The sequence below is a fragment of the Tupaia chinensis genome, unplaced genomic scaffold (genome assembly GCF_000334495.1).
Source record: "Tupaia chinensis unplaced genomic scaffold, TupChi_1.0 Scaffold144702_1, whole genome shotgun sequence".
In the NCBI taxonomy this organism is placed as follows: Eukaryota; Metazoa; Chordata; class Mammalia; order Scandentia; family Tupaiidae; genus Tupaia; species Tupaia belangeri.
The window spans coordinates 2,493,268-2,506,090 of record NW_006204563.1 but is presented as its reverse complement, the minus strand read 5'-3'; the positions used below and the strand labels follow the sequence as shown (position 1 = coordinate 2,506,090).

Below are 12,823 nucleotides of genomic sequence, written 5' to 3'. Positions count from 1 at the left end.
CTCTGTCTGTCTGGTGAGCACATGCGCTCTACAGCGAAAAACCTCTCAAAAAAAAAAAAAAAAAAAGAATCTTGGGCACATAAGCACATGTGCCTGACATGACTTTCAAGCAACCAGGTCTGGGCCTCAACTGGGGTTGGCCTTGTGGGAGTCCAGTGACATACCACTATGCCTTCTGCTGGCCTGTAGGCTTGTAACTCCTAGACACATTTTTTTTTTTTTGACTTGAACAAATGGTTTATGAATTAATGAATTGTTTGTTTGAAAGATGACCTCCTCTTAAATGAGTTCCTTCTTTCTCAGCATTTAACAATAATTTTAGCTGATGCCTTATTCAGCTTTAAAAATACTAAAAATAGTTCTTACAATGTGAATGCCTGTATTGTGAAGACATTACGTACGTGATTCAATGACTCTCCAACATATTCCCATTTTGTGGATGAGGAACATGGGGTTCTGAGAGACTGAGAAACTCTTTCTTTGAAGGTCATAAAACTCCTAAGTGAGAGTCAGGATTCTGCTGACTCTCTGGGTGCCCAGTAGGGTCTCTAAACATCCTGCCCCCAAGCTCTAAGATGTGTACAGGAAGAGAATGAGCATTCATTCAAACCAACTGCAGTAAGTGAATGTACATAAAAGTCGTCTTGTAATTTAGCATTTATTTTATTTATTTGAGAGATTTTGCTATAGGGCACATGCACTCACCAGAGAGACAAAGAGACAGAAAGCGAGAAATTACCCCCAGGGGTGATAACCACATACAATCCTTTCACCTCCAGTCTCCTCTTAGGATTTCAAGCATGCTCACATGCACCAAGTGTGAGTTTTAAGACTCTAGGTCTGGTTCTCAAACCGCAATCTACTATGTAGGAGTCTAGTGATGTAATCATTATACCATCTGCTGATTCCAGTTTAGTGTTTAAACCAAAAAATGGAAAAAGCTAAAACAGCTCATCAGTCTAACAAGAAACTTCCATCCAATCTTTTATTACATCAAAGAATAACCTCCTAGAAGCTAAAAGATGGCACAGTGGTAAAACAAAAAGCTCTGCTAGGCAGAGTCACATGGGAAGGTTTTGAGTTTGCATCCAGGGACATCCCTGAGTATGCCAGGCACATATGTGCCCATGATATGGGGATGGCTAAAGTGAGGGTAAGGGGATAGTGGTATCAAGAGCCTGTTGGAGTGTTATCTTTCTGTCACTCTTTCTCTTGCTCAGGGAAGAATTAAACAAACTTTAAGAAAGAGAAGGTGGTTGTTGGCACAGTGACAAAACACAATACTCTGTAAATCTGACCCACAAGGGAAGGATTTACATCTGGGTTTATATCTGGAAGCTCCCCTGGTTATCCTGGGAAAGCGTGGGTTGAAGCTGGGGGAGATCGCAGAATCAAGAGCCTTCTGGGGTTGCTGTCTCTCTGTCTCTGTTTTTCTCTGTCTCATCTACTCATAGAAGAAACATTGGGTCATCGGGAAAGTCATGACACATTTTTGCATAAAAAACACATTATAACTTTTCTGATGACCTAATAAATAAACTTAAAAAAAATCTAATTCTTTACATACATTTCTAGATTCTTTAACTTTAGGTTTTAAAAAACACTGCATGATTCTTCTTATCAGAGATGCAATGAAATTAGAAAAGAATTTTTAAAAAAATCTAAATGTGTTCATCATAAATTTGTCCTGGTTCCTCATAGCTGCAAAAATTCATCTTCGCCCCATCTTCCATCCCCCTTCCCCAAAGCCCTAAAGCACAAACCCATTGGGAGTCCCTTCCATTTCCCAAAGGAAATATTTCATTCATATAATGTCTCCTTTGTAATCAACACTGAGAAATGTCACTTTGATTAAACACAACTCTGAATGACTAAGACCACAGTACAATAAATTCTCCAGAGCTATCTTTCAGAACAACTGATTGTTCTCCAGTCTTAATCCTCCAGAGTCTTATTTAATCAAAATGATGTTGCTAATTAAGGATTAAAACCTCCGAATAGAATAAAAAAGAAGGATTTTTCTTTCTCCTTTGGGCAGGTCAAGGAGGCAGAATTTGATATAAGGAAGTAAAGAGTCCCTTCCACTTCTGGTAAAACTGCATTGTTCTCTGACATTAGGACTTAATCCAAAATAGGCCTGAGTGCTTTGTAATATTAATATAATTGGAAAAGGGGGGGGGGGAGGCAGAGAAAGAGAAAGAAAGAAAGAAAAAAGAAAGAAGGAAGGAGAGAAAAGAGGAACTTCCTGGGATAGGGACTTAGGCCTAGATAATGTTTACTCTAAAATTATTTTATTTAGAACTTTAAGATGAATTTTCTTGGACTATTTGGCTGATGCTATCCATGCATTACTTTCATCCATTGCTAACACTGATGAAAAGACAGAATATTTTAGAAGTTGACAACCCATTTCACAGAAGAGGAAGAGCAAAAGACTTAATGTACTCTCATCTACTTGATATCTTCTGATAAAGAGAAAACAACAAATAAATTTTCTACTACAATAACCACTGAACTTCTCTCCTTTAAGATCTGAATTTTAATTTTTTTCCCAGAGTTTGTATTTAGTAATAGAAACTGGTTCCTTAAAAACACAAAAACTGCTAAGCTGTGCTGTAAGAACTCAGAGAACCAAAGATTCACAGCAGTTCATTTTTCATGAAACATGAACTCTTTTCAAAGTCTTGAGGGTAAAGTATGTGAGAAACTAAGAGGCTAGTTGATTTAAGATTGATAACTGGTAAAGTTCTTCTATCCCGGGACCAGCAGTTAGCGTAATGGCTATGTCACTGGACTTCCATGTAGTCGACCGCAGTTCAAGTCCCGGACCCGGTGGCTTAAACTCACGCTGGGCGCATGTCCATGTGTGCCCAAGATCCCAAGAGAAGAATGGAGGAGAAAGGATTTCAGTGTGGCCATCCCCTCTGCTGGGTGATTTCTTGCTTTCTGTCTCTCTGTCTCTCTGTCTTTCTGGCGAGCGTGTGCACCCTGTATTTTTTTGAAAAAACTCTACAAAAACAAAACAAAACAAAAACTTCTATCTCTGTCATCTCTCTGGATTGACTTGTGAGTTTATAATTTCTGTGTACTTAGTCTGTTACAACGTAGATACACTAATAAAAACAACTGTAGGTTCTTTTTAATCACTTACTATGTGCTAAATTCCCTGCCAATTATATGTATAGTATTATCTCTAATAAAACCCAAAAAGAGGTATCCCTAGCCTTCTTCATAAATAGAGCATACACGACTTGGCCAAGGTCAGTCAGCTTGTGTTAAGTAGAGTGGAGAGGTCTATCCAGGCTGTTAGGCCCAAAGCCCCATTCTATTCAACATGCCACCCTTCTTCACCTCTTTCACTTGGAGGATAAATTTACCAGCGTGTCCTGAGAAGGTGCTGGTCAGTTGTCTTGGTCTGGATCTGAGCCATGGCTCCTACGATTACTGACTGAATCATCCTCCTAGTTGTCATTACCTCACCATTTACTCTGCCCAAGTAGTACGAAGACGGAAAGGCCACTGTACTATCAGAATGGGCCCAGAAAGCAAATAATGAGAAACCCCAGGAGGGAGAGGACTGTCATAAACCTACATTCCCTTCTAACCAGTGTTACATACCAGTTGAAAAAAGACATTTGTTTCTTCAATCCATACTCCTGAAGGCCGTAAGCACCCAGTGGACAAATGATGGCTCTTATCCCCCCTGTGCCAAGGCAGATGGTCAACAGTGCTACATAAAACAGCTGGCCTTGCTCCTTTTTTGGTATGTTGTTCATCACATGGTAAGTGCCTAGATAGAAATCTTCTAAGGGAAAAGCAACCACAGATAACAAAGCGGTGCCTGTAGATAGAAGAAAAAGGAGAATACAGTCGTATTCCTTTTACTGCCTGCAACCATGGATACTATCAAACCCTATAAGCATATATTATATTTTTCCCATACATACTTGTACATATGATAAAGTTTTATTTAAATCATAAAATAGAACAATGATAGCAGTATACCACCACCATTACTCTTGTACTCTGTGACTATTATTAAGTAAAATAAGGGTTATTTGAACAGAAGCATTGTGAGACTATGAGGGCTGATGTGGTAATCTGGGTGACCACTAAGTGACTAACAGGCAGGTAGTGCTTGGAGTTTGGGTATGCTGGACAAAGGGATGGCTCCTATCCTCAGAGGGAATGGTGCAGGATTACATGAGACATCATCAGGCACAGCTTTAAACTTATGAATTGTTTATTTCTGGAATTTTCCATCTCGTATTTTTGGATCATGGCTGAGCACCAATAACTGAAATTGTGTAAAGTGAAACTGGGTGGGAGGACTACTACAAATACAACCTAAATCAACTGAGTCATCAACTCACATCATAATAAGTTTTTTCTCTGATAGTAACATTACCATGTGATTGTCTCATTAAAATATTTGTGTTCATTATTGTAGTTTGGGGAAGAGTCTGATTTTTTTAAGTCAAAATTTCCTTCAGTAGGTACCTTAACTAATCCAGTTTCAGTTTTCTTCTCCTCAAGTTTCAGTTACTTTTTAATCTCAAAATGTAGAAGTAAATCATGTCCATTTAAGAAAATTAAGATGATTCAGAAATGCATCATGCAAAAAACTAAGATATATTTTCATCTCCAGAGAAAACCACTGTTAACAAGGGTTCTTTGTTCTTAATTGATAAGTGATATAAAATGTTATTATATCAGACATTTCAGAAGCCTGTTCAATTTTTAAAAAAAGAAATTAATCATTTGTATCATTTGTGCATTGTCTTTGCTTTTTTTTTTTTTTTTCTTTAGAGAGAGTCTTTCTGTGTTGTAATTCTCTGGCCTGGGTCCACCCACATTCTGCCGTTAGGCTGGATCAAGAATTGAACCCCTTGCCTATCATGTAGTCCCAACCTGAAGACAACAGCATCTTAGCAGCACATGTCACCTCAGCTAGGTCCAAACAAAAATTTTAAGGGCATTATTAAAGTTGGGAGAGGAAACACCCTCGTTTTTCCTCTCCTATTTTCTTTTATCCTCTTACTGTCCTTCCTTCCTATTACTTTTAATTTTTACGCAGCTGGATGGAACCTTTTCTGCCACACACAGAGGTGAGAAGATGGGAGGGAAGAGTGTGAGCTGGATTGTGTAGCACCAGTTGGAAAGAGAGGACACAAAGGGACAAAGCAGGGTCAAGCATCCTCACTTCTACCTCCCAAGGACCATAGTTGATGATGTTCCTTGTCTACTAAAAATTACAACACAGGGGCTAGCCAGTGACATGGTGGTAAAACAGAATGCTCTGAGAGACAGATGCACACTGGTAGGGTTCTGCTTCAACCAAATCCTTTCTGAGTACACAGAGCACACAAGGGTCTGTGATCTGGGCTGATTGAGGGTCAGGGATGGATTACAGCATCAGAGCCCTGTTAAGGGTGCTCTCTCTTGTTCTCTCTTTCTCTCTTGTCCATGGAGGAAATAAATAAAGTTAAAAAATATGATACAGGGATCAGCAGGTGGTATAGTGGCTAAGGCGCTGGATTCCCTCATGGGCAACAGCAGTTTGAGCCCCAGACCTGGCGGCTTGCTTTCTCACTTTCTCACTCTCTCTTTCTCTCATAAGCACATGAGTCCTACAGCAAAATTAAAATAATAATAATGATAAGTAAAATTAAATAAATTCATTTACAAAATTATGATATAATTCCATGCTTTTGCTTAGCTCTGTATTTTATAAAATGTTTTCACATTTTAGATATTTATTTATCATAGAAAAATGTTATGATTTGGGGGTTGGCAGGTGGCATGGTGGTGAAAGGTGCTGGACTCCCACAGGGCCGACCGTGGTTCAAGTCCTGGAACTGGTGGCTTGCTTTACAACTTTTTTTTTTTCCCTGTCTCTCTCTAATCACACTGTAAAATAATAATAATAATAAATAAAGTTAAATAGAATAATTCTTTAAGAAAAAAAGAAAAATGTTATGATTTCAGAGGATAGATTTTTTTTATTCTAATATTTCAATTAAACGAAAGAAACACATTCAGTTAAGTGATTTGCTCTGTGTTACACAGCAACCCAGATGTAATCTCCTCTTCTTAGACTTCCTGTCATCAAATGGTCAAATCATTCATTGTTTTTATTTATTTTTTTTGAAATATCATACTTCCCCTTATCAGATTATAAAAGTATTATATTCTTACTTCAGAAAAAAATTAAAATATAAGAAATTACCCAAATAATTAGCACAGACCTACAATCTCATGACCTCCAAAGAATCTTTGCTATTTATTATACTTTTACAAACTTATGTAATTAAAAATTGAGATTACACTGTTGATTATTTTTAACATAACCAAATAATATGAGCAAATTTTAATATGTTTATATATTCTTTCTCAACACACTTTCTAGTGATGATGTGAGATTCTAACCATTATTTACTTAAAATCCTTTCTCAGTTGTAACTAAACAGTGCAATAATATCCTGGGAACCAGCAGTTAGCGTAATGGCTATGTCGCTGGACTCCCACGTAGTCAACCGCAGTTCATGTCCCGGACCCGGTGGCTTAAAACTCATGCTGGGCGAGTGTGCATGCGTGCCCAAGATCCTGACAGGAGAATGGAGGAGAAGGGATTGTGGCGTGACCATCCCCCTTGGGGGGTGATTTCTCGCTTTCTGTCTCTCTGTCTCTGTCTGTCTGGCGAGCACACGTGCCCTATAGCGAAAAATCTCTCAAAAAACAAAACAAAACAAAACAGTGTAAAAATATCCTGACATAGATTTTGCACATCTTTTATTACTTCTTTAGCCCAAGGTTTTAGTTAAAGGAATTAATTTGGGGAGGGAATTTTAATATCATGGACAAATGTTCTTTAGAAATATGACAGTTTAGGCCAGCAGCAGTGGTACAGGTGGTCGGGCTGAAGCTGGAAGCCATGTGAGAAGACTCTGAGTTTGCATCCCCGGTCTGTTTGAGCACATCAGGTGCCCCCATGGATGTGCTCTGGCAGGCTACAGGGCTGGGGAGAGAATCATGGCATGAGGACCCTGTCTGGGGAGCTTACATCTCTTTCTTGTACTCAGGAAATAAATTATATATATATATATATATATATATATAAAATTTTTTTTTGGAGAAGTTTTTGCTATACAGTGCGTGTGCTTGCCAGAAAGACAGAGAGAGACAGACAGAAAGCGAGAAATCACCCCCCGGGGGAATGGCCATGCCACAATCCCTTTTCCTCCATTCTCTTCTTGGGATCTTCGGTCTGCATGCACATGTGCCTGGCATGAGTTTAAGCAGCTGGGTCTGGGACTGGAATCGCGATCGACTACATGGGAGTCCAGCAACATAGCCATGACGCTAACTGCTGGTCCCGGGAATATATATTATTTTTAAAGGTGACAAGATAATCATCATCATAGTATGAAATGGCTTTCATCAATATTAGTTACTATATTAATTTTTTTATTTTGCCAGTTTTGATTTAGTGAAAAATAGCTTCTCCACAATAGTTTTGTTCCCATTTTATTAATTTGATATATTTTGGTATGAATATTTTAGTATATAGTTGTTTTATGTGGTTCATTTTCTCAACTATGTTATCTAATATAGATTTAAAATTAGGTCTAGGAACCAGCAGATGGCATAATGGTATATCGCTGGACTCCCAGATAGTTGACCATGGTTCGAGTCCCAGAACTGGTGACTTAAAACTCAGGCTAGGTGCATGTGCCTGTGTGCTTAAGATTCCAATAGGATGAAGGAGGAGAAGGGACTGCAGCATGGCCATTCCCTTCTGGGAGTGGGGGTGGAGTGATTTCTCGCTTTCTGTCTCTCTGTTTTTCTCTGTGTCTCTGGCGAGCACTCTCTCTCTCAAAAAAAAAAAAAAAAGGTCTAATGTTTTTATCTCCCCTACAGTGACTTTCATAATGCAAAAGGATACACATGCAGCAGTTATTTGGTAACAGATGATTGACCAACTACACATAGGTGATTTCTTTAAATTATTGTTTGAAAAAAGATGGGCAAGAAAATTATTTCATGCATCAACTCATTATTTAAGGATAGGGCATTTTTGGTCCATATGGTGCCTTTGTGTGAGTTAGAAGGACACTTCCCATCCATCTTTTGAAAAAAAAAAATCATAATCAGGACAAAATTTTATTTCTAGCTATCTGCTGTAGAGTTGATGTAACAAAATGCACATCTATGACATATATGATGAAAGTTTCCTCTTTGATGTGTACCACACAATTAACATGCCTGCATGAGTGGTCTTCAAAAAGTTCAAGGAAACTGTGTGTGATGAAAAACTATGTATGGATTTAAAAGCTTTTGCGTCTTAATAAACTCATACATTAATTCCATTTCCATTGACTTTAAAAATAATTATTTAATTTTATTAATTATTGTTGTTATTATTTTAAAATTTGCTGTAGGGCACATGTACTCACCAGAGAGAGAGAGAAAGTGAGAAAGTAAGCCACCAGTTCTGGGACTTGAACCATGGTCAGTCATGTGGGAATCCAGTACATCACCACACTATCTGTTGGCTCCTCCATTGGCTTTTTGAAGACCCCTTATATTTGATAGCTCTGTTAAAGCACTATAATGTGTCATATCCCTTGTTTGGGGTAGGGTCTTCTCTCTAGGAGCTATTGAGTCCATCAGAAAAGTCATATATGTAGGGGAACAATTACTGGGTTGTTGGAAAAGTCATGATGTATTTTTCTATGCAAAAATTTTTCATAACTTTTCCAATGACCCAATATATTCTGAAGTAATAAATGTAGTTATATAAGTATGATGGGTGTGGTTGAACACAGGACTTCAGTGTCCTTGTTAGAATGTTGTATGGAGTCAGACAGCAGCCTAGTAAAGGTCATTGTAATGGTCAAGAAAAAAATGGCATTTCTGAGCTGAACTAAGGTTGGAGCAATTCAGACAGAAGAGACATTTCTGATAGAAACTCTGATATTTAGTGACTGGTTCAAATCTGATGGCAGCTGTGAGTGGGGGATATAGGAAATGACTTTGATAAGAAAATAAATGGATGTGGGGTTGATATAGGTCTTTCGTTTGCCAGATTCCAAAGCTGGGATTTCTGTCCTAGTCTGATAACTTACTCTGGGATTTAAAATTGATAAGCATTCCATGTTAAATAAGACGTTACCAAATACTACTAACATAGCTGATTACAAGTTAAGGATAGTAAATTGTTCAAATCTTTGCTTAAATTCCTCTTTATCAGAAAGTATTCCTTGATAAAAGATAGCAGCCGTGTCACTATTAAATCCTGTCCCATTACCCAGCTCTATTTTCATTTTAACACTTGTTACCACCTAGTTCCTTGTTAATTTTCTCTTTCCCCTCACCAGAAAGTCCATTTCAGCAGTAAGAGACTACTCTCTTCTCTGTATTCCTAGACCCTAACCAATGCCTGACAGAAAATAGTCAATAAAAAATATTTATTAAATGGTGAGTATTTGCCGTGCAGCAACTTAGCTTTTATTTCATAGAATTTAAACAGTGAAGTTTACAAGCTTGAACTACAGTCTAATCCATTCCCAGAATGGTAATTTACTACCTGCCTTAAACTGTGATATGTAGAATACCTGATATCTATCCTTCCCTTTCTCCTTTTTCCCCACACCCCAGCCAAATGCATTTAAGCTGCACTTCTCACTATGGGTAAATAGCACACTGCCTTTCCAAGTTCCTCTCCAGCTCAGAACTTTGAAATTAAGTTTTGTTCTCTTTTCATATTTGTGCATTTATTTAGTTGCCAAGTTTTTATAGTTTTTCACTTCTCTCCTGAAGTGGCACATCTCTATGACTTAGACCACCACCTTGAAATCTTCATTTTTCCTGAGAAATTTTTTTTTGCTGTACAGTGTGTGTGCTCACCAGAGAGACTGAGAGAGAGAGAAGGCGAGATGGGGAGAGAGAGAGAGAGAAAGCTAGAAATCACCACTCCTGGGGAGATGGCCATGAGCAATTCCCTTCTCCTCCATTCTCCTCTAGAGATTTTGGGCACACATGCTTATGTGTCTGGGACTTGAACCATGGTTGGCTATGTGGGAGTCCAGCAACCTAACCATTACATCATCTGCTGGTCCCATCTTGAGATCTTCTGATCTCTGGCTATTTAACCTCTCACTATGGTTATCTTATCCTGTTTATTTTCCAAGAAGTGTCTCTCAAATGTTTCTTTTATCATTCCTATTGTCTAAAAAGAATAAGTTGAACTTTCAACCTAAAGTTCTAGAATATTCATCAACTTCCTCCCTATTCCTTATCAAACTATCTTGATAGTTCCCCAACATTTTTCACACTTTACTCCTAAACTTTTGTATGCATATTTATTTTTGAATTTGTAAAGAAACAGTGTGGTATCTAAATTCACTCATTTTTTAAAAAGGATATGACCGTAGTTAATAATATAGAAGCCATGTCTCCATATGCAATCTTAATTATTATATGACTAATTAAAAGTCCACCTTTTGATTAAAAAAATTTTCTCAATTATTCCACATGAACTTCTATAACCTTTTTAGCACATTTTATCCTAGTTGTGAAGCAAATGAATTTCATGTTTCACATAGAATTTGTCACTAATTTGGGCTTAGGGAAGGAAGGGGAAAAGGAGGGCATTCTAAAGAGTGTAGAAGGTAGACATGTAAAGAAATAATTATTGTAAAATATAATAACTGCAATGATTTAGGAATCAAAGCATCCTCTAACACACACACACACACACACACACACACACACACACACACACATTTACTGCCATCTTTCAAATACAGAAAATGAAATAAAATAAGCTTTTTCATTTTATCACATATTATGCTAAGAACAGGCTGGAAATAATATTAACAAAAAATGCTAACAAGCATCTATTCAATTAAACTGCAAAACAATCCAGTCAGCAAACACTCACCTAGAAAGTGTAGAAATAAGCAAACATACACCAGTTTGTTTCTTCCTAGATAGACATCAGCAAGCCATCCTGCCAACACAGGGGTAAGTATTGAAGTTCCAATAAAACACAGGTTCAAAATGGCTGCCTGGTAATTGTGATAGCCAAGCTTGACAGTGCAAAAGGGAATCATGTTGCAGACGACTTCAAAAAAAGTGAACCTCTCACATAGCTCCACCAGAAGCAGGCATAGTCCAACCTGGATTTTTTTCAGAGAGTAGGATGAAAAGAAGTAGTCAGTATGTCTTATAGTTTTTGTCTCCTCAATGCTGTGATTAAAGGGTACTTTCTCATCCGTTCTTATGAAGCCTGTAACAGACATGATGATTCTCCTGAAATACATCTTATGTTAGTGGTCTGAACTGGGTGATTTTTACCCCTCCCCTCTAATGAAAAAAAACAAGTAATGGTGTTGCTTTGAATTTCACATTTCCATGCTAAAACTTCATGAGATTTTTTTTTTTTTTTTTTTTTTTGCACATTAATGTGGTTTATTTTAATGGTCCAGGAGCACAGGCTTTTTGATATGAGTATTTAAATGTTCATGGTTCATGGTAGTTCAGTGTAGCCAAATCTGATTTGTTTGTTTAATTACTTAGAGGCTAAATAAGGCTCTCCCTCCAAAATTATATTGACTTACATGAATCCAGTTGAATACGTGTGGAAGCTCATCTGCCTCACACTGATAAAGGTTTAAATACTGAGGCAGAAGAAGCAGTTTTTCAGGAGAATTTGAGCACTAGATCAAGAAATAATTTGAGTCTAATCATTTCTGATACTTTAATTAAACAAGCCAGAACAGTACCAAGAGATAAAGTACAAGAGGAAATCTGTTTTGAGGGGGAAGGATACCTTATCATTATTACATTTCTTGTTATTTTTGGTTGGAATTCTGATAAGAAAGTTAATTAGGTAACAAAAGTGCTGGTACATTTAGGTAACAAGCAGAGTTTACAAGAAAGTAATTTAAGTGCACTAATGAGAGGAGAAAATATTAAACAAAACCCCACTTCCTTTAAGTTGACCCCATGCTTGTAGAACAGCCTCTCAGAGGAAATCAGAATCAAAAGGCACTATTTGACTCCCTTATTATTAATCAGCAGTCAGTCATATAGCAACCAGCCTACACATACTTTGGGGAATATTGGATCTGGTATAACCCTGACCCTCCAGCTGGGTGAATGGATGTTAGCATTCTATTTTAGAAAGCAGGAGAGCACCAATTAAGCTAAAAAAGAAGCCATGAAAGAAAACACCTTAACATTTAGTGGTTCAGAGCAAGGACGTAGGAAGAAAAGGGAATGGAACAATTGGGTCAAAGTCGAAATGATTCCACCCATGAGTATAGGAATGTTATTTGCATGGTGGAATCGGAACCAAGACTTATAAGGGCTTTTGACTTTGATTTATATCTTTTGTCCTCACAGATGGGAGCAAAACACTTTGTTTTGTCCTGTAACGATAGCTATTTGTATCTGCCCAGCATCACCTATTCTCTCTTTGGTAACAACAGAAGACCTATTCTTTTCTTTATGAGGAGTGAGCATGTAATTCATTGTCAAAACTCAGACATTTTTGTGAGTGAAAAGTGATTTCTAAATGGTTATTTCTGAAAAACAGGTGTGAACTGAAACTGTCGAGGGTGGATCCCATCTTTGGAGAACGATTCCCATCTATTACATGAAACCATGGTGGAACTGTTTATCAAGACATCAGCTCCTTCCTTCCTGGCCAAGGGTTTCAGCACACAGCCCAAGACAGTACTTTTACTTTTCTTCTCTGAAATTTCAGTCACAAGTGAAATGCCTCAAGAATGGACATGCTCAGGCCAGCAAGTGG

The 12,823-nt window shown here is 37.7% G+C and overlaps 1 protein-coding gene across 1 annotated transcript in view; it reads right to left on the bottom strand.

Moving 5' to 3' along the window:
- The window catches only part of SLC15A5 (solute carrier family 15 member 5), a 111,398-nt gene extending 100,092 nt beyond the window's left edge, over window positions 1-11,306 (bottom strand). Inside the window, exons 1-2 of the mRNA XM_006167326.1 lie at window positions 10,946-11,306; window positions 3,619-3,841 (exon numbers count right to left, since the gene is read on the bottom strand). Of these exons, the coding sequence (XP_006167388.1) occupies window positions 3,619-3,841; window positions 10,946-11,306 (584 nt within the window). The remainder of the gene's footprint in view (window positions 1-3,618; window positions 3,842-10,945) is intronic.
- Window positions 11,307-12,823: the final 1,517 nt, after the last annotated feature.